The sequence below is a fragment of the Folsomia candida genome, unplaced genomic scaffold (genome assembly GCF_002217175.1).
Source record: "Folsomia candida strain VU population unplaced genomic scaffold, ASM221717v1 Fcan01_Sc006, whole genome shotgun sequence".
Taxonomy (NCBI): domain Eukaryota; kingdom Metazoa; phylum Arthropoda; class Collembola; order Entomobryomorpha; family Isotomidae; genus Folsomia; species Folsomia candida.
In genome coordinates, this window is record NW_019091198.1 from 9,060,034 (window position 1) to 9,082,736 (window position 22,703).

The window sequence follows — 22,703 nt, forward strand, 5'->3', positions numbered from 1 at the left end:
AATGAAAAACTACAAAAATATAACTAGGATCTCTTCTGAATTAAAAAATTACGAAATTCATCCCTATAATTTCATCCAAATTTACGAAATTCATGAAAAACTATTCATCACTCACTCTCAAAACTTTCCACCACTGCTGGACTGATTTCTTATGAAAAATTGTCATGAAAACATTTTCAGAAATAAAAACTACCCTCTTCGCTCCGATCTTTCATTCCAAAATTTTTTTCGTGACGACCAGACCGAATTTGTGTTCTCTCTGGGACTTGACTTTCATTTGACTTATCTTTCTCAGGACTTCGAGTACTTATCCGAAAAAAGCTGCATCTTCTTGTTCACCATCTTCATCATGGTTTTGGTAGCGAGTCGGGGGCTTCTCTGTTGCGGGAGGTGGCGAGTGGCGGGGGTCTGGATGCGTAATAAAAGCTTACAAGTTCACTCCACCAACCGCGAGTGCTGTTTTGGGACACCAGTGAGTGGACGAACAGCTGCAATTCCGAACCTTCTCTGTCCAGTGAGTCCTATAACTTTAATTATTATTAATGTTGATAAGCCCCGCTAACTAGTCTGCCATCCACCTCGGCATCTTCCTCCCCTCATAATAATACGTAGTCTCTCAGGCGTAGGCCTTCGTTTTCACAGTCAGTCAGTCCGTCAGGCAGTCTCACTTGAGGTGCCCTCCAGTAAAGTCACCAAGCAAATCAGCCCTTCTTAGATTTTGTTTCGCTTCCTTCTTTGTTTGGTTAGTTGTCAAGTTCAAATTAGTTTCCCATCCGTATACATAAATATAAAGACTGAGCTTGAGTTTAATTTTATTCTCTGTTTTGATTTTGTAGATACGAGGATTTTCCGCGTTCCAGCGTAAGCATAATTTGTTGAAGAAATCAACCGCTGTCCTTCCTGTTGACGCATTTTATCCGATTTTGAAACAACGCATCAGCATGACGACCCCGGCTCCAACTACGAATGGATCACTCTGCCGACAAAACTACCATGAAGAGTGCGAAGGTCACATCAATCGCCAGATAAATATGGAAATGTATGCGAGTTATGTGTACATGTCGATGGTGAGTTTTTTTCAAGTCGTCACGTTTGTCCTCCGTGCATATTATTTTTGTCCGGCATTTGTTAACTTTTTATCTTGACAGACAGTCAGGCGAGGTGGGTAGATAAATAATGCAAATGAATGAAGTCGTTTCTGTTAGGAATTGTCTCTTTATTATTAAGATGAGGAAATTATATTAGGTTATAGTTAGAAGCATAATATGTAAACGAGAGAAATTTGACTTGACATTTGAAACCAATTTGCATCCAATTTGATTTATTTTTAGTCGCCATATGAGATTGTATTATTCATGTCATGCAGAATGAGAGGAAGAAAGAAAGAGCACCCTAAACAAGTATAATGCATGTCACAAAATCAATTCAAGGTACAATTATTGTCCATGTTAGCCACCAGCAGTGACATATAGCAGCGATTGCGAAGGTTTACATTTGGTGATAATCAGTCGAGTCGTTAAGGATATTTAGCATGGCCACAACATACGCAGAATATAAGCATAAAACGTTGGTTAGCCATTCCTAACATCGCAGTTATTATTAAAGTTTTCAATGTATGCATTCTGCCTGCGAAAAGGTGGCTACATACGACGCAGATAGATTTCCTTTGTGGTGAAGAATAACATTAAAATCTATATTGCGCTGCTGAGGTTTCTCCGACCATTTGTTAAATCAGAGTTTAATAAGCGTTATCGGTATAGGGGAACGAAACGATGATGCGATGTTATGTTGTTGTGAAGTCAAGCAAAGTCATGCGAAAGCAAAGGAAAGAAGAAACATAGAAGAAATCCATCGATGCATATATCCTTCACCCATAGCATCAGCAGCAGCAGATCTTTAGTTAGTTGGTTCGTGTGCAAATTTTCGTAGCCACTCGGGTCCTTTTCTTTCGCTGACAGGCAGGCGCATCGTTCCTTTTATGCGAATTCTAGAGTCTCATGACCGGGCATGATTCATCTAGAACAACAATATTAATTAAATTTAGATGATTCTTTTAACTGGAAACTTGCTTATTTCAAAAGCAAGATGATGCAATAGTAATGTACCTCGGATTTGTGGGATGATTTAAGACAACATAGTTTCATGTTCACATAAGTGGAACGCTAGATGAAATGATTTTTTGGTAATTCTTTTCGGTTTAAATGAGCCTGAAATGATCTCATTATCGTAATTTTTTTACACAGGCCTACTATTTCGACCGAGACGATGTTGCTTTCCCCGGTCTGCACAAGTACTTTAAGAAAGCCTCTGATGAAGAACGTGAGCACGCTGAAAAGTTGATGAAGTACCAGAATGACCGTGGGGGTCGCATCATGCTGCAGCCCATCGCGAAGCCATCGAACGATGAATGGAGCTCTCCTTTGGAGGCCATGACTGCAGCTCTTGAACTTGAGAAGAGCGTTAATGCAGTAAGTTTCGTTATCTTTAGTTATCTTATTTTTAGTATCATGCATTTCAGTTCAGTATTGTAATATCCGATTTAAACTAAAATGCACTTATTTGTCATGTTTCAGAACTTGTTGAAGATTCATGGCGTCGCTGGTGGAAATGTTGATCCTCATCTTTGCGACTTTTTGGAGACTCACTTCCTGGACGAACAGGTCAAGTCAATGAAAGAACTCTCCGACTTCATCGTTCAACTGAAACGTTGTGGAACAGGTCTTGGAGAATTTATCTTCGATCAGGAAATCGGAGACAAATAAGCAAAAAAATTTCGTCAAACTACTTTATTTCTCACTATATGATAATTTTCACAACGTGATTTTCCACAACCAGTATAATTTGTAAGCGAACGTATATTGAAATATTATGTATTAAACCTACCCAAAATACAAGCGTATCTATCACCACGGAACAAACATCCTTTATCCCTTCTTAAATATGATTTGACGAAGCGAAGAAAAGGTATACAGTTCGACTTCATATTTTAGTCTAATCATACACATTTTTCAATGAATAAAATAATACAATCATTATCCACCCCACATAATAGATGATGATGGGGTTCTGAAATACAGTGAGTAAATGTAATCACTTACACGTCGTACTCTTCTTTATATATAAAAAAATACTTGCAGCAAATTGAAATAAACTTGAATTCTTACTTATACACAGTTGACAAACAAATGAGGTGACTTATTCGTGTACAAATCATTATCACAACTAAATTTTTCTAGTATTAACCAGTATTAACTGGCTGCGTGGGACTCGTAACCATAATTTATCGTTTTTATACGGACTTCCATTATGCACTTAATACATGAGGCTTCTTCTAAATACATTTCGTTACATAAATATTTATTTTGTGTACTTTGCTCAACTGTGTCGGATGGTTTCCTCTGGAACAGGTTATTTATCAAAGCTTGGGCCATCTTTATCACTGCACATACAGTGAAATGAAATCTGCTCTCATGAGCAGGTCATCAACACATCATGAGATGATGAGATGTCATGCATGAAGGCGAACTCGTCGTATCGTACACCATGAAAAAGACGATGCCGACAACGGCTTATCCACGAAATCATCGTCTCGATCTCTAACCTTGCTCATGAGCTAAAAGTTAGTAAAGCATTTTTTTAACTTTTTTTTAATTTCACGGAGAAAGCTGTGCGAGAAATCGGACCGTGTTTCCGGAACAGAGATGGAGCCGAGGTGGTGAAATTCGGGTGGAGGGGAAGTCGGGGAGAAAGTCGATGACTTTTTTTTTCTCTCTCCTCTCATGCATTTAGTTTACCTAACGGAAGTGGATAGAAAAAAGACAACCCAATTACCGAGTTGGTTGGTTCTGGTAATAAGAAAATTCTACAAAGCCTCTCCCGGCATCGGGTATCCAATTAAATCGGGCTTTTGTCGTATAGTTCATACTGCACCCATCTCAAATCAGTTCAAAATCATTTGATTGCCTCAACAGCTTTGTTTTCATTTGGGAGATGATACGTTTTTCAAGCATCAGGAAGACAGCTAAATACATATACATTTTTAGATAAATTGTGATTACAGATGTGTCCACACTCCTCCATCAGTTTTATCTCGTATGCATATAAAAATAGGCACGGAACAGTACCGCATGGGAGGCTGATCGGTTAGTGTTGAATAACAAATTATTGTGCTGATTGAAACCTTGAAATTTTTTCGCAACAATAGAAACACAGCAGCAGCAGCAGAGCCGAATTGTTTCATAAGCAATGTATTTATATCCTCACGAAACATCAAACGCCCTTTGATTGAAAAAAAGTTATTAGATTGCCAAATGTCCTAAACGAACGACTTCATTGGTTAATTACCATCACGGTGTAATAATAAAACTACATAACTGAACGTCAAAGGCTGTCGTATTTTTCTCCCCTTCTCGGAACTGTTGATTAAACAAATGGGCCATTGTTTGTAATAAATACCAATACGGACACCAAACCCAGCATTCTCTTCAACGAAACGAGATGGAAACGGAGTAATGAAAAAAAGCCAGTTAATTAACAAAGTCAAAAGTATAATCAATATTGGATGAAAGATTTTTTATAAATATAAGTTTATATTACAGTATTTTTCCAACGATGCTGGCTGATTCTGAGGATAACGAGAAAATAAGAAGGATGCAATGTAGTTAATACACACGGAAAAAAGTCGCTCAGATCATTAATGCACTGACATTTCTTCACCTTTCGAGTTGTTGGCATGTTTTTTTCTCTCTCTCTCCGTTATATTTCTTCAGAATAGGAGTTTCAGGTTGTTGCATAATTCGGTTTGTTTGTGTGGAGAAAGCAACTTTTCCCCGAACATTTCGTGTGCCTCCTCTCTGCCATCATTAGATGGGACAATGATACTTTAATTAAAATTTCTACAACCGGTAGCGAGAGGGGAAGAGTGGTGAGAGATGTGAGAATTAAAAAGAAGCATCTGTCCTTAAATGAAATGCATATTAAGTGAGTGAGTGAGTATAGAAATAATAATAGCAAAACGAGTAATAAGCTGCATCACCATCATCATCACGTTCATTAAAATGACATAAATGCCCATCCTTCGTTTCATTTGGTGCTTCTTCTCCTCCTCGACGAAGAAATCTTGTGCTGTTCCTCTGTTCGGACTTTTGAATTAAAAAACGGGAGAGAAAAAGTGTTAGCTGAGGGGGTGGGTAGTAGGTGGGTGGTTGTAGTAGCTAAGGCTAAGAGCGAGAGATGGGTGGTCGTCTTCGTCGCGAGGAGGACGAGGAGACAGGAAAAAAATACTTCCTTCTTCATTTCCTTCGTATTTCCCCCACGCGGTCTATCTCTTTTAATTAACAGCACTAAGAGAGAGAGAGAGAATGGGGACCAAGATTGAAAAAATCATCCATGAAATATCAACTTTCTTCATACATTTATTAATATCCAGCTCACTCTCAGACACGACTTTTACTACTCCTCGTCCTGGCTCATGAGACTGTTACCTCCTCGATGTGCGTACGTATACTTGGTGGCTTTTTGGCTGGAATTGAGTCACGTACTTGGCTATGTATGCATGTACCCTCGCGTAATCAACGGAGCTAGAGGGTGGCAGAAGCATGGCTTTCTTTTCAGATATTCATCCCGAGAAAGTATATACATTTCTTTTAAATGGGTTCGTTTTTAATTGCATGAACCATTTTTTCATTAGAACGGAGACACGTACAGCTAGATGTATAAATCTGTATGTGCATGGGTACAGATTTAGTTGGGCGTCCAATTTTGCCTCCCATGTCGGTGTCATATTCATTCAAACAACATCTTCAAAAACCTGACCCGTTCTAATTTCTATTATTGTCCATGTAACAAGTAGTAGTAGGAGCAGAAATGTGGTACCGAGGTCACAAGAAGAAGAGGGCTTGTCAAGGAAGCTGGTCTGAAGTGAAGCCACGACGTCAAGAGGAAAGGTTTGATCTTCCTCGATGTGACTGACTGAGTGGGTGAGTGAGTAGGTAAACATGTGAATGTGAAGAAATCCCGAGAGTTGAGTTTCAAGATTGAGATCTCTTGTTGTTGTAGCCTCCTCGTAATCGTAATGATGTTTGTAGTGTGGTTCTTGTTCTTCTGGTGGCCCATAAGTGTCTCACTACACAACAATGTATGTATGTACATATGAGGGCTTTCTCCCCCTGTGTATGTGTAGCAGCTAGCACTTGTATTGAGGAAGCCTCACTCAAGTCACATTGATCCCTCTGGTGCACTCTGGCTCGTATAGTTGTTAAGTGTAATTGACTCTTAAATGCTGAGCTGATAAAGTTCCCTTTGCAGAATTTCTCACCAAATGAGAGATCCGTACGCTTTGATAATCTCTTATTACATTGAGTTAAAAACCCGTCAACAAACAATCCCATTCCCACCGACTTGGGTTTAAGCAGGCGAGATAATAATGCTCGGTAAACTTGTCGTGTATGTATGTAGGAGGAGGAGGAGGGCATGGAATGTTTCTCGGCTAATCTAAAGTGTTTACAATTCTCACCACTGATTTCCACCTCCTCGTCTCATCTCCTCTTCTTCTGGGATGTGTGCACAGAGGAAAGTACTTATTTGAACTGCCACTAAGGGAACTACTACTCATCTTAAGACTAAAGTGTATCTGGCTGTTGAAACACTTCTTATTGTTGCTCAGATCACGATATGCCCACTTAATGTGAATCCCTGCAAGCTTATAGTTTGCTTATCTGGGATAAACTTGTGTCAATGGATTTGTTCTGGGCTGAGCTGTAAATGTGTCGCTGTATGGACATGGTATTCATTAAACTGCATATATTAGTCTTGCATATCCGCCCATCATCAATACAAAAGTCAAGAACCGAAACCAAAATCAGCTACAAATGAATGTTACTTGTTGGGTGGAAGGATGTGTGGATTGGATGTCTCGACAGTATTGCTATTAGAACAATGCAAGCCTTTTATAAAGCACGGATTCAGATAACATGACACATCATCAACTCTTGTCATTCAGGGCAAGAAAACAAAAATATGACACTCTTCAACGTCAAATTCCTTGCGGAGGGTCATGGACAAGTGGAGAACAAATAGATTCTGTATGCACATTATGATGCCCGAGGAGTGAATAATATTTAAGTGGATGGAAAAAAAATCTATTTGAGATTAATGGCTTCAGCCAAAAGACATTATTCTCCAGAACTTGGAGCCTACACATTTATTATTTTTATTATTTCTTTATTATTGAGTTTTTTCCACGTACATTATTTATTATTATTCTCAATCCCATTGTGTAGACTCTGTCATTCCAAGTTTTATTGCTTATTATGCACAATTGCGACGAAATAATAACAACGCCACGACTCGAATCAATTATCGTTGCCTAATGTTCACTTTATTAATGTGGCATGTCTATTAAACGCATTAATTACCAGGGGCGACGTGCATGTGTGTAGTTGATTCATACATTCATTGCCAAACTGTGTTGTTTGTGGGTTGTCTCGACCGTCCTGACGGAGATTAACGGAGGAGAGGGATGGATAATTAGAATGTGGGAAAGAAGAGAGTGAGACGACGATTCATCGCCAGTCAGTGGTGGCAGTGTCCCCGATAATGCTGATGATAATGCTTAGCCACCACCACACGAGCAGTAGTGAAAGAAAGACGGACCCTCCTAAACTAAATGTTGCTCATCGGTTGTTTGTTTGCTAGTTAACAGCGACTGTGTCCCCTTAGTGCTTAAGGACGACAAACAAGGGAAAACGGGAAACAAAAACAGTTTGGTTTGGCTGTGGGTATCATCAGTTAGTGAGTGCCAAGTGGCTGTTGAGATGGAAGGAGGCAACGCAAGCGCTGGTGGACAAATACGGAATTCGACGGGGTTTTATTGTCGATTCAGAATTGTAGATTGTAGCATTTAGTAACACGTTCCTGGTTTGGTGGTGCCGGTTTGCTCTCAGCTCTCACTTGCCCTCTGGATCCGATCCGGGTCGTTCTTTCTCCGCTCGCACAGAAACTGATCCAACTAACCAACAGCCCCCTTTTACACGCCACGTTCATGTGCCTCACCTCCTCATTAGTTGGTCGCTCTCAAATTTCACTAATTAATTCCATTGACTTGGACAAGAAGAGTCGAAGAAGAGGACGGAAAGTGGACGGACAGTAGAAAATCAGCACAACAATAAATTGCATATTCCTGCAAAAACATATTATATCACCAAATCAACAAGCAAACAAACAAACCGATCCAGTTTTCAAAAGTTGTGGTTTTCTCTACTTTTCAAGACCATTAACAAATTCTCTCCAAAGTAAGTCTCAGCCAACCTACACGCCGTATTTACTACATCAAACCGAACGAGCACATTTTGGTGTGAGGAAGTTGAGACTGCCCTTGCTTTGTCGTTGGTGAGAGTGTGCCCACCACCAACCACCCACACTTTTACGAACTGCTCGATCCAGCAAAAAGGACAAAATTGTGTTGGGCTGCTCAATTTTTCTGCCCGAGTCTAGTTGATTGAATTGTGTGATACCCATCACCAGCTAAACTGAGTGGAATGAGACAAGCTTTGAGAAAACTCAGGAATCACTAAGAAAGAAAGGAAATTCCCGACGTAAAAAGAAATAGTGAACGCATCGCGTGGTGAACAGACGCATCCTCTCGTCTCATTTATCCATCCGCCGCTTCTACTCTACAGCAGGAACACCTGTCTCAGAATCATCATCAGAGTCGTGAACAACATATTGGTGAGTGAATAATCCTTATTTGCACACTTCGGTTTACTACGAGCATGTCATGTAATATGTGGCTGGGTATAGAATTCGGGGGTAAATTGAGACCAGCCTTGCTTTCTCCGCTGGGAGAAGGAGTCATCGTCATCACATCTAATCCGTTGAAGTGCAAGATGGAAAGGTGGTAGATCTTGCTTCTTGAAGAGTGAGGTGTTGGTTGAGAAAGGCGAAGGAAGAGTGTGAGAGTTTTGGTATATGCTTAGTCTTGGTGGTCGTGGTATTTGCGACGACGAGGTGGATGGGTTATGATGATGAGTGGAGAAGGAGAGAGGGGACAAAAATGGTCTTAAAGGCAATCTCATAATGGATTCTTCAGTCGTCTAACACTGATTGCATGGTCATGATTGCATGTCATTAGTGGTCGATTCTCTTTCCTTCCCTTGATTATTTTACTCCAAGCAGCCAATCTTTCTCGTGGAGGAGGAGAGCGGTGTATAAATGCATCATCAGTTGACTTATCAAGCAGTCTATTTGTCCTCACGACGACACTACGGTTGAGGCTAATACTCCATTTCCAGGGCTTCGTCTTCTTCTTATAATACGTCCACCGACGGATAGTCTTCATTCGCAACATCCGGGGGAGAAAGTTGGATCTTCTTCTCAGGCAGTGGGTGCAATCTTCCTCCCTGCTCTTGCATCATTCCAAAATTCATGGGATTTAGACTCGATAGCAAAATCCTGGACTAATCTCTGCGTTCGAGGTGAAAATAACAAATTTATTTAAAGGCTTCCACTTTTCTCAAACTTGGTAAAATTAAGCCTGGATCTGTACCCTCCTCCGTATGAATTTTCTCCCCGCATAAAATTTTCAATGGTATTTTTTATCTGGAATCCGATGGATTTTCTATATGTAGAAAAATTCCGAAATTTTTAATATCAAATTTTTTAATTAGGGTAACACACACACATTAGTTCGTATAGAGAGAGAGAGGAAACTGCTCAATCTGGGCAAAATATGTCATAACAGACTTACAGCTTATTTCCTTCACTTCCCCCTCCAGAAGCCGTCTGTAATTATAAGTGTCATTATTATGATGAGGATTATTATTATTATTTTGCCTGTCACCTTGGACGGATTGCCGAGTCATAATTTTAACTCGAGGAACTTGAAGTGTGATATTTTTCGGAGTTGTTGTTGATGTTGTTCAGCCTCTCGGTAATATGTGACAGCCTGGATCCCTACGTCCTCGTAGAGGTGGGAGAAGAAGAGAAAGGCCATCTTGAACTTGGTCCTGGTCATGAAGATGGAAGTTTGTGAGAAGTTTGTGTTTATATAAAGTGCCTCTGAACGTACTTATATTTATGCAGCGGGGAAAGGTGGTATTATTCGGGCGAGTTGAAGTGCACAAAGGCAAAAGGACCAAGCATAACCAGACAGGCAGGCATTTGGTCGGTTCAATAATAATTTGTTTGCTTCCTCTTTTCCCCGTCTCTTTCAACTTATTAATTAGTTCGCTTGTCTCATTCTTGCCAACTGTAGAAAGACTCATTTACTTCCAAATTAGATTCTCATCGCATTAAATCCCGTGCCTCAGTGAACAAAGACTAATCACTGAAATTGACCAGATTTTACCCAACCAACCAGTCTGCGCTTAAATCCAACCATCAATCAACCTGACATTAGCAATCAGCCTCCGTCTCCTAATGTTCAATGCATGTATCATCCGAATTATTATTTCTCTCTCCCCACCACCAACCACACTGTCATTCTTGCGCAACTTGCTCCTTCACAAATTACCAATTAGCTCTCGTCGTTAGTTTCAACCACACGACCACCGTTAACAAACTAACAAGCGCACGACCACTCATCCTATAATCAACATTCAGGGTCTCCAATTTTCTTTCCAATTCCACTACTACTACTTGTGGGCTTACTTTTAGTTAGCTTAGTTTCGTAGTAGTAATCGTCGCCCTCTTCGTCCTATTATTTGGGCCTCGCACCACCAACAACAACAAGTCCGTAGACATCTCTCTCTTGCTCTCTCTCTCCCACTTTCACAAACTTTCTCCTCTTCTCCTCTAATGTCACAAAAGCTCATCAATGAGGCAATAAATCAGTCAATTTATCATTATTTACTTTTTCAGTTCTTTACAGCCACTCAAATCCGGCATGATGATCAGATCTGTCAGGAGTAATGCTCCTCCAGATTCTGTTTTACTTTCCCCTGCTTCACAAAAAAACTCTCTCTCTTGTCATCAGTTCTCCTCTTCATGTTTCCGTTTGAATTTGTGTACATACATAGGAACGAACGATTTGTCTGTATACCCACCAATTGGACAGATCTTAATATCGCCATTATTTCTCTGAACAGAACATGCTCCATTAAAAAAAGTCTTCCAGCCAACAATTTTCTTCTTTTTCTGCTTCTTCTTGAGGTTTCCACTCTCTCTCTCTTTACATGCATGGACAAAACCTGGTTAAAAATGGGACAGGGAAGTTTTAATGATGACCGGACTGGACGACTCTTCTCTAATGATTGTCAATTTTCCACTTGCCCCTGGCATTTCTCAGATCGTTATTTGCATTTCAACTCTCAAGACTGACGGCTACTAACTGTCCACCGAGTCATTTTTAGTCGTAGTGAGCTGGACACAGCATCTCGTTATTCTGGTGCAATCTGTTTCATCCAATTTGCAAAAGGCAGATACTTTTCCTTCTTCCCTCTCGTCCTCCTCGTCCCATTCTGTTCGAGTTATTCCTCTAATGGAGTCTCCTCTCTCGAGTGGGATGGTGGTGAACGTATGTACGATATGACGGGTGGCTGTGTCCAGTCAGCAAAGTCAGGCACAAGGAGAAAGAAATGTAGCTTGTTATTCTCCAGCAACCTTAATAAGTTGCTCCTGGTGCTTTCACCCATCTCTGTTGTGTCGCACAAACAGTATTTACTCCGGCAAGGAGGGCTCCATAGTTGCTAAGTGGTAACAGAGAGTCAAGTATATAAAAGCAGCAAGGACAAAAGTACACCGACCAATCAATTGAGTCGAGATTTTCCAGGGACTTGCACAATTTAGAGGATTAATCTCATTCGAAAAGATGGAGATGGCATGTTTATTGATTTATAAAAAGGCAATTATCAACAGTTTTCATATAAACCAAAGAAGTATAAATACTTCTCTATAACCAGTCCAGATCCGCTTCATAGAAAATCTCACAAATTGACAATGACGCTAATTTCGCCTGTGCGGAGGAGTGAATAATTCCCAGTCGCAAACACTTGAGCCAGGAATGTGGAGAAATTTAGGGAACGATTAATAAAGTTGGTACATAAGTCGGCTGGAGGTGAAGTGACAGAAGACTTACCTCGACAATACGTATCACGTAGGGCTCACAATCAGAGACGAGGCAACATGCAACCACCACCAAAACCGGACGACGACGGATGATGCAAAATGAGTAAATCTTTTCTGCTTGTTATTTAGGAAGTTGGTTGGTTACGTGTTATTTTATTATATTGTATGGTCGGGATGGTGGTGTGCTGGAGTGTGCCTCTAACGATACAGTTAATTCTGCGATGGAGATAACGGATTTTGAGGGAGAGAAGAGCAGCCCTGGTCCATTTGCGAGAGAGCTGGTCTGGTTGATCAGTTATGGGAGTCTCTCGTGGCTCCCGTTTCCTCCGACTTTTGGAGACCTAGATTATACGTGATAAATAAAGGAGATAGAAAATATTAATTATAATTGTATCATGGACAATGTTATTTATGACGTTGTTTTATAGTATTAGGAGACTGATACTCTTCGGCACGGTCCCTTCTCTCTCTCGCCAAAGTTCTCTCTCTGCTATTATTATACGGCATAATAATTAATGCAATGACACTGTCTCTCTCTCCCTCTCTGCCACTACCATTTTCCAACTATGGCGACAAAGATTCAGCCTCGCAGTAGTATTATTATTTCCATTTTAACTCTTCTTCTTCCCCTAAAACTTACAAACTAGTTCGGACTTTGTTTGCCTGAAATACTTAGCTGGCCCATTGTTGTTTCTGCTTAACTGTGCAGCCTCGTATTTATTTATTGTCGCCCTGCTGAAAAGAATATTATGAGAAAATCCATTTTTGTGACGGGGAATTAAATCTCGGTAAATCCTGACTCTCTTTGCTGATGAACTATCATTATTGGCAAACATGATCTGTGCAAATGCTCAATGAAAAATAGACAGTGTAATAAAAAGATTTTTTTTCCTTGGTATAATGTAAAGTAGTTGACGTGTAAAATGACCCAGCCAGCAAACAGTGTCGACAACGAGGACGTAACAGAAAATATTATTATTGCGCGATATGACTCTTTCGGCGGCGGTGGTTGTGTCTTTCTAGTTGGCTCCCCCGAATTCCTCGGGTCATTTTAAACATCACCTATTATGGCAACTTGGAGAACAAAAGGTGGTTGGGGACACGTTAGTCACAATTCACAACGATCAAGAACGATACTGCTGCTCCTTTGTGTTCAACAACTGAGGAAACTTAGTTGTTCCGACGAGGGAAAGCTAAATTACTCCAATTGAGCAAGCTGGTTACTTCCCCACACTTCAAGATACGTCCAGAAGTAGTAAATGATCCTGAAATACGTAATATAACGTCCAAATACAAAAGAAAGTTGAAGGAGACCAAAACTTAAAAGCGTGTAGCGACCAAGTCGGAGAAAATTTTGGTTCAATTTGCAACTGTCTTTAGAAAGGCTGATTGCACCTAAGATCCAAATGCTGCCTTGTGCTTGTTCCTCGGTATTAGTAAAGAAAGCTAGAAAACTTAGCTGGCTGCTGCTGCTGCTGAGTCTTGTGCCTTCAGGGGTGGAAATTCTCTCCTGTTCAAGAAGCTGAGCTAGACGAAGAGGGACATTGCCTATTAAAATGAAAAATCGTCCCGCAAGGATTTGTGAAATACTTTTTCATCAGAAAGAGCTACACGGAGAGAGACGCGGATTCATGAAGTCCTCCTTAAATGATAGGTCTATTACTAACGACAGGCAAATAATTTAGGACCAGCACACAACTCAATTTTCCGATTCTCAATCTCACTCTGACACTTGGAATTCTCTCTGAAACGTGATGGCCGATGGGAGAGAAAGAGTAATTCTCTCTCTCCAATCCCCTAGTTTCTCGCTCGCTTTCTTAAAATAACGACCACTGTTACAACGTAGTTATCATGAGGCATTTGCACACATTTGGTCTTATTACCGTCTGATTCTAATGGTAATTTCGTGATCATTCACCCTCAACGAGTAGTCAAAAGCTCTCTTATTCTCCATGCAACAATTTGAACACGAGCCTCTCTCCTCTCCTCAGGCTGGAGTGGGTGGAGGGAATAGTAATAATGCATATGTAGGATTTTCCGTATTTGAGACTGATGATTGTCACTTAAAAGTGGCGTATGAACAGCAGACGGAGAGTTATCTGGGCTGAAAAAGCTGCTGAATTTGTCCGAAATAAAATTGGTAGGAGGGATTGTCTGCGGGTCATTTCGATGAAAAACCGATTCCGGTTTTATCGGGAGAGAGGAAAGTGTAACAAGTTTGGGAAAATCCAGCACCGAGTGACTTCAGCGTGTGCAAATCTTTGTGTCAACCTGACTCAATTATGATTTTATCGCGGCCGAAATAGATGGGCAACTTTCTTTTCTTTCCTTTCCCTGTTTCTTGGTTTCTTTCGGCCGAAGCGCAACTTTTACCCTCGCAGCCAGCGATGTAGGACCGTCGCCCATAAGCCAACCGCCAGTTGCTCCGTGGACCCCATCCACAAGAACATGATGCCCTTCTTATCGCTTCGCCAGAAAACCGTCCTCCACTTCTTCCTCCTCCAGAGAGAGAGGAAAATGTGATGGGGAATTGCATTCTTTCTGCTGGTGGACATTTCTGCAAGGGAATTTGAATATGCCAAATAAATATCATGCCATCATCGCCGGCTTCAGAGTGGCTTCGTAGAGATGGGATAATTGCGGAGGAGGGAAAATAATGTCGCCATGAGGCTAAAAAATTTGTGTACGACCTGGAGAAAGCAAGTGACGATGGGAATAGAATAGTTGGACCTGGTGGTCCTCACGAATCCGTTGTAATACACGGTCTTGTAGGTGTTTGTGAGACCAAGTGCATGTTGAGGTGGAATTCCAAGCATATCTGGCTATTTACGAGAATTCACAATTCACGGGAGGAAAGTGATCGCTTATGGAGTCCACATAGAGAGTTGGTTTGGTCGGTGTGGGTGCTGGGTAGAGGAGAGTAAGCACATTCAGCAACCCGTGGTGTGGATGGAGTCGGAAAGAGCGACAAAAATCAACAATTTTTAACGCTATTCAACGCCCAAGGAGCCAGATCCATTCTGGAATACCTTTCTTTACCTCTTTGCAGATTACAATCTCTATTGTACACAGAATGTCGTTTTTGTAAAACCTTAAAAAAAGAACCTCGAATTCCAATTTCGTTCTCAAATCGATTATGCCGACCCGCAGAGATTGGCCATTTTCCTTCCTTTAATTTTTCTCTTACGACTTACTGCCCACAAATCTGTTCTTCAATGACCATTCTTCTCTTCTTTTTACTCTCTCTCTCTCTCTTGTCCCCCTGCTGCATAATGTCACCCCAAAAACCACCACCCCCACCCACACCGCAGCCTTTCTCCTTCCGCTCAACTTCATCTCTCGATCTATTTTCAATTTCGCCAGGACCAAAATTCTTTTAAAAAACATGATAGGTTACGTTATTGCTGTTGCACATGCGTTTTCCAATTACAAAAATATCGCGATTGCAACAATCATCAATTTCATTTTTCTCTTACTCCAGCTTCTTCATGCAAGTGGAAATCATGAACCTCAAGACGGAGGCAACCAACAGCCTGGAAATGTCGTCCAAAGAATGTGCCGGCTGCGGGAAGAAGATCACCGAAAGGTAAAAAAATCTGTTAGAAAAATCATATTTAAATCTTCTAACTGTAAATTCTAACTCAAATTGTGGATTTATTTACATGTGTATCAGGTACCTACTAAAAGCACTGGACATGTTTTGGCATGAAGACTGTCTCAAATGTGGTTGCTGTGATTGCCGACTTGGAGAAGTGGGTTCAACCCTGTATACAAAAGCCAACCTAATTTTGTGCAAACGAGATTATCTCCGGCTCTTTGGGACCACTGGATATTGTGCAGCGGTACGAAATTTGAGATTTCTTAATTTATAGAAAATAAGCATTATAAATCAACACAACTTAATAAAAATTCCTCGCAAATTGCAGTGTTCCAAAGTCATCCCTGCATTCGAGATGGTCATGAGGGCCAGGAACAATGTCTACCATTTGGAATGTTTCGCTTGCCAACAGTGCAATCACAGGTGAGTCAAGAAACAAACTCACTCCTTCCTTTTACTACGTAACATTCAGAAGAGAAATGCATTTCCTAACAAAGAAACAAACAAACAAATTGCTTCCATGTCACGCATCAGTTTTTTTCTTCAAATTCTGCACTTTTTTGTTACTTCATTTCACCATGTGTTAGTAAATAAGTGTGTAAAAGCACTTGACGCGGTGCTGTTACTGCTTCTCCTTTTGGCGATGATACTCTACGTGCATGAGAAGACATCAATTAGAGATTGTGGTGGGTGTGAGTGTTTATTGCATCGAGTTATAAAATGCAGCATGAGCCGAAGGATAGGAGGCGAGCGAGGGAGAGAAAGCAGGCGTTTTTGGAAGAGGGGAACACAAGAAGCACAGATTTTTAGTGAGGAAATTAAAAAGGGCTAAATTTGATATTTATCATTTAATGAATCACGTGCAGGTGGTATTAGTTCAACTTCTAAACAAGTTGGTAAATTTGGGTCTGTTTATTATACTGCACCATGCGCTCCATCCATTCATCCATCCATCCATCCATGGCATGCTTCCCTATGTGCCGTACTTTTTGTGTGGTTTGGCTGGCTGGCGTGGTGGTGGGTTCGTGATGGGACATATTTTTCCTTGCCCGTCGTTGCTCGACCACTTTCCACACACACATCATGGGGGCAGCAATTACATGATTTTCACCCTCACATCAACCTCTATTTACCTTTTCCTCTGGACATGCTTCCCCAACAAGAAAGCTTAATTACTGCAAATCAGAAGCAATTTCAAGTGTGGTTTTACTGCCCAACTGTCTACATTTAGTTAGGTCAATGTGCTATAACTCAGTTCCTGGGCGGTGTAAATTAACTCGAGTTTATCATGAATGAATGTATTAATTGTTCAACGTGATGGCAGGCAAGTAGTGGGAGGTGTCATTATCTCGCAATATGCAAACAAACCAGTTGGGCTGGATTTCCCCTCGGACAAATCGCTCCTATAAATGCTGCCATGATACCAAGTACGTGGTGCATACACACGCTGATTAACTCCTCCAACTTGCCTACGCCAGGATTAGAAATATTGTAAGCGGCTAGTCGTCGTCGTCCAACTGACTCACAGGATCTTTTAGGAAAGCCTGATTCTCACAATTGGTGGAAGAGTTTTGGGAAATAATTTCTTCCCAATTTTGCCCACATGTGGCACCCAAACGGTGCGGAACAACTGTGTGGACTTGTGGAGATTAATGGAGAAGATTGAACTGGTGAAAGTTAGGAGCACGAGTGTCCCATAAACAATGGCTTTTGATTTGATGACTGTTAGTTGTTATGAGAGTATTAAGTGGAATACAAAGTCAGAATGATTTTCAATGCCCTACTCTCTCAATTGCTTTCTCGCGTGGCATATTCCATCCCAATTAAGCGAGTCGAAAAAAAACACTCCCGTACTTTGGCTCCTTCCGATCGTAGGGTGGTGGTGGTGGTGGTGGTGAGGTTGGAATAGTACATGTAAGACTTTGTTGTTGTATGGAGTGCACATTCTCTTTATTCAATTGCTTATTCCTCATTGAGCCAGACTTTCTCCGGCCCTGATTTCCTGCCAGTTCATGCCAGTCAAGTTAAAATCTGTCGCATGTGACCATTTCAAGAAAGCTTTCAAATGACTTATTTTACGGCCTTTCATTATTAATGGGACACTGCCATGTGTGGCTAAATGTGTAGTTTACCTGATTCGTTTCCAGCTTTATGTCAAGTCCAGGTGAATCGAAGTTCTTTTTGATTTTTCTCCTCGGCCACATGCCAATTAAATTATCCTTCCTTGTTCGTTCGTTCTTTCTTTCTTTTTCTCGCTTAAAACCAACCGCTTTTCATATAAGTTTTTTCTCCTGGTTGACACTTGGATGTGTTATTTATGCAGATTTTGTGTGGGTGATCGCTTCTACCTTTGTGACAATCGAATCCTGTGCGAGTACGACTACGAGGAGAGAATGGTGTTTGCTAACATGAACACAAATGTGGGCCCAAGCTCAATCCCCAGTCTCAAACAGCAGCAGCAACAACAGCAGCAGCAACAACAACAACAACAGCAACAGCGTCCTCAGACCATCTCAGTAAGTCCGGAACTGTGTCCACTTTCTTAATTTCTGCTAAAATATGTAGACAAATCTTGACTAAAAGAATCTAATTTTTCCTTCTCAAACAATTCCAGAACCAGCCAAATAACTCTGTAGACTCCCGAATGCAACTGAACGGTGGGTTACCCCGAGGTCACCCCGGCGCAATGAGAGGTAACGGCTCAGTCTCATCCACGGAATAGTAGTCGGCTCCACTTTCTAAGGCCCCGCAGTTCCTCGCAAAACTTTTAATTTCATCAAGAACACTTCGCCAAAATACATAATTCTTAAACTCTTCACTCTCAAATACTAATTTTTGCCCTGAAAAATATTCGTCGTTGAAAGTGCATCGTGTATTGTGTGACAATTCTTAACCATTGGTAAAATCACTCCAATTTTCAAAGGTACTTAATCAAAAAGAGATAAGTATTACTTATCTGAGCCACTATGACTAAGAAGTGACGGCTTTCTCTCTTGTCTCACTTTTTCCCCGTTTCATGCCACCATTTGCCAACCAATGAGATAGCACATGCAACGACGATGTATTCCTTTCTCAACAGTATGACTCGTAGTGTGTCAATGTGCCCCATTTCAACGTTTCACGATTAATCATACCAATCTAATGTTATCATACTCTACGAATGTTAAATGTGTACATACATACTCGAATTTAAACTAATCGTAATTCTATTTGTATCATGTATGTAATGATGATCGCCATTATTAAAATTTAGCGTTTTCGAAAGTACGGAGTGTGCATATTTACAACACAATTTTCACGTACTGACCACACTTTTAGTAAAATTTCCAACAACTGAAACACTCCAAAATTGCATCATCACCCGTACTTTCACGACTGCGAAAACATTGCAACAGAAAAAAATGTAACGGTGCTTTTGTTTCTACTGCAATACATAAGATAACTTAAAATATAATCATGACGACGACAATTATTCGTAACCCGGGTTATCCGAGATGATGAATTTGTTATGTAAACAATGCTACAAAAATGTTGAATGGTTATCACTATTATCATTCTAATTATTATATTAATTAACGTTGTAATCCTTGAAAAAAATTATTATTGTCGATAATAAAACTGTCTGTGAAACTGAAAAAAACTTCACTTTATTCATGAGTAGAAACTTTGGAATTCGGTCTTTCGAATAGAAATGCTTCAGGGAAAATCACATTTTTATGAGAAACCGACGATAATCTGTTACAGAAAAAGTTGGATTCAATCATCTGCTTAGAATTCAGGTGGAACCTGAAAGAGAAAGTAAGTATGATATGCATTGTGAAAAAACTGGAGAAATGAATGAACCAATGCTTCAGAAAGAGACGGATGAATAGAGGAAAAGGGAAGGAAAGAAGTGGTTGTTGAATGGACGAAGGGTGCCCTCCCAACTATCCATCCCTTCCTTCCCAATTGGTATTCAGGATGGATGAGGCACAAATCTCAGATTGGATTATGAATATTTATTATGAACAAACAATAGCAGTGGTCAGTTCGATTTCGATTGGATTTGGTTGGACATTGCTTTCACCACTGGGTCGAAATCGCTCCATCATCATACATACTTTTGAACCAGTGGTCCCATCCGCATCTCACATCTTGTAGATATTCATGAGAATTTCTGACCACTTTTTACCCCAGGATTTATTACACTATGGGGAAATTGACTTTGAAATGTATTCTTGTTTTCCTCCTCGTACATATCTAGTCTGACACGGAAGAAGAAGAGGGCCCAGGCACCCACCCACCCACCATCAACATCATCCCCATCATCGAGAAGGGAGAAGAGGCATCTCTTTGATTTTCTCTCTGCCGTCTCAGCCCATTGCACTCATTTATTGTTTCGTTCGCGGAAGCAATAATGGGAAGCGCGGCGAAGTAATTGTGCATTTGTGGAGAGATAACAAATGTATTATTTTATACTCTGGTGTGAAACAGCGATTAAGAATTTGACTGCGAGGGGAGGGAAAGAGCATGGGTGAAAATGGGAAAATAATTAAGACCGCAGCAGTGTGGACGGGTATGACAGCAATTGATGAGGTCGTGACTATCGATGTCATGAATTAATGGAGCAGATTAGAATAACCGGTAGACGGCGGACGTGCTTTCCTTCATGTTACACCGGATTGTAGGATGGGGGCCGATGTATTTTTGGCGTTTTGTTGAACTCTTCATGAGGAGAGACCTGCTGTGGGCGGCTGGATGGTGGTTGCTCCAGTGTTGGTAATCAAGCGACAGTTTCATATATGGAGGAGGGACGTTTGGTGGTCGAAAACCAGCCGAGACCGGGTAATCAGTTTTTGTCCGGTCCATTGACCATTGTTGAGTGAAAAAGAAGGAGAGACAACGACGATTGTGGTCGGGTGGATTAATGCCGATGTGGCAATAATAATGATGATGATGGAATGAGGTTACACACAGATATACCCAGGAAAAATACTCGCCCTGGCCGTTTCATAGAGTTGGATTGGCACAAAAGTTAGTTGCCAGCTCTGAGGGAAGTTGTCAAACTACGTCAATTCTCTCGGCCTGTTTTTGGCAAGCGAAAAGGAGGAAATAAAATATGCTGGTATATAGAAAACATTAATTGTGAAAATTCCATGTGGGTTTTTGAAGGTGATTGGCATTTCTACAAGCTGTGCAGTTTTTACTAAAACCATATCGTCATCATCATTGATGATGACGACGACCAAGGATTTACATTACATTATTTGTTCCAAATTGTTTGTTTGAACTGTTTTCCTCTTTCTCCCTTTCTGCCGTATAGCAGAGTAGACCACAACCCAAAGTGAAATTGGAAAAGGGACTGGCAGAGTTTATTGGACAAGAATGATGATGATGATGGAAGCAGTGATTGAACATGACCAGGACATGATCTGCTGCTGCTGGTGGTTGTGGTGGTGGTGGTGGTATACTTAAATGTAGTCCGTCCGTGGAGTTGCCTTGCGGTCTATGAACAAGAAGAAGATCGAAACGTTGGTTTTTGGTCGGTGGTGCTGCATCCACGCATAAATGGACATCACACTAACTGCCAAAAAGATAAGAGACGAAAGCTATTATGAAAGGGGTTTTTCTAATAAAAATGACCGCACATGGGATTCATTCAGCAGATAAGAGAGAGAAAGGGATGGGGGAGGCGGTCGGAGCTATTTTTCGAGCATTCAATCATAAAAGGGCCAGAGACTCATTCTATTTCGCCGACTTTATCTATGACTTCACATTTGAAATTCTATCATGGACGTAATAATTCATAAGAAGGAGCATGAAACAGGGAGCCAGCGAGTGAGCCGACCACCACACGGACGGACCAACAACTTTTACGGACTCTTCTCTTGACTCCATAATGTGGGTTTAAGTTGAATGACTTAACTTCCAAATACGCGCAGGGGGTAATGCCATTATTGTTATTAAGTTACTCCAGAAGGAAAAGTGATCCTTCCGCTGGTCGTAGTTGACATTATTACTGTCCAATTGACTTTTGTGGCTTCTCTCTGCCGTCCTGCTCGCACTTTTTTCGTCCTCTTCCTGGTTGCATGACCATTAGGATGAGGGAGAGGGAGAGGAGTCGGGGAAGAGGAATCTGTCAGATTTTATGCGCTATCAGAGGTGAGTCGTTTTTCAAGGGAGATTTCAAAACAATAAAATGTATGAGCTGGTCGTCGTCCTCGCAGTTGAAGAAGAAGCACCGCTCCGACTGAGGAATTCATTTGAAAGTGACGTTCCGAGGTCCGAGCTCTTGGGTGCTCAAGCAGGATTTGGCCAATGACCAATGGACTTGGAAATTGTACGGCAGATCGCCACCGACCGCTCCACACAATCCCAGCCACAGCAGCACAGAGTCAGTCAGTCCTACGTACATATACAGTAGTTACATTTATGTGATACGGAAATTTTGTAGATTTTATTTCATACGATTTAGTCCTGCCTCGGGTTTCCGAATATTATGGTCACCATCATCATCATCCAGGCAGGCAGGCAACCTTTATCTCGCTACACTTGCCTTCCTACGACCACGACTTCTTCATATTGTTATGGGATATGATGTAATTCCGTTTATGGGACAGATCTCCGCTTTCAAACTTTCGGCTCAAACTTTATTTTTCCAATCCAAACACACAGAGTTCTCAATCCCAACTATTTTCATGACTATTTCTTTGTTTTTCGGGTGAGTAGTATTTTCGGCTTCCAAGCACGACCAGGCATAAACAGCATCAAACTCTTCCCACTACAAACCCACTACCTACTTACACAGCTTAGACGGCTCTCGAATAGTGTAGGTAGTGTAGTGGCTTTGTGTCCTTTCAGCTAATAATTTTAATGCTGCAGACCACTTACTTATTGTCCGCAGAGTAGTCTATAAAGCTCACCGGCCATGCATTTATAGGACAATGTGTAATAATGCTGAGTGAAATTGAGTGTGCTCAATAAGTGGTTGCATGCATGGTCCTCGTATTAGCAGTACCGTGGTCGTCGCCACTGAGGGAGAAATGATGATGACAATAACTGT

The 22,703-nt window shown here is 41.0% G+C and overlaps 2 protein-coding genes across 3 annotated transcripts; both read left to right on the forward strand.

The window, feature by feature from the left end:
• Positions 1-334: 334 nt before the first annotated feature.
• LOC110851267 (soma ferritin) lies at positions 335-3,186 on the forward strand. Its single transcript, XM_022098978.2, has 4 exons — positions 335-514; positions 837-1,067; positions 2,244-2,468; positions 2,574-3,186. Exons 1-4 carry the CDS (start codon positions 350-352, stop codon positions 2,760-2,762), a joined length of 810 nt encoding a protein of 269 aa, XP_021954670.2. The 5' UTR covers positions 335-349; the 3' UTR covers positions 2,763-3,186.
• Positions 3,187-4,155: 969 nt separating this feature from the next.
• Positions 4,156-19,301, forward strand: LOC110850812 (LIM domain only protein 3). Of its 2 annotated transcripts, none has more exons than XM_035853031.1 (7): positions 4,156-4,525; positions 4,599-8,727; positions 15,545-15,649; positions 15,737-15,905; positions 15,990-16,084; positions 17,985-18,177; positions 18,276-18,417. In XM_035853031.1, exons 3-7 carry the CDS (start codon positions 15,552-15,554, stop codon positions 18,381-18,383), a joined length of 663 nt encoding a protein of 220 aa, XP_035708924.1. In that variant the 5' UTR covers positions 4,156-4,525; positions 4,599-8,727; positions 15,545-15,551; the 3' UTR covers positions 18,384-18,417. The 2 variants fall into 2 exon arrangements, with proteins under 2 accessions (XP_035708924.1, XP_021954077.1); XM_022098385.2 differs by having other exon boundaries at positions 4,157-4,508; positions 18,276-19,301.
• Positions 19,302-22,703: the final 3,402 nt, after the last annotated feature.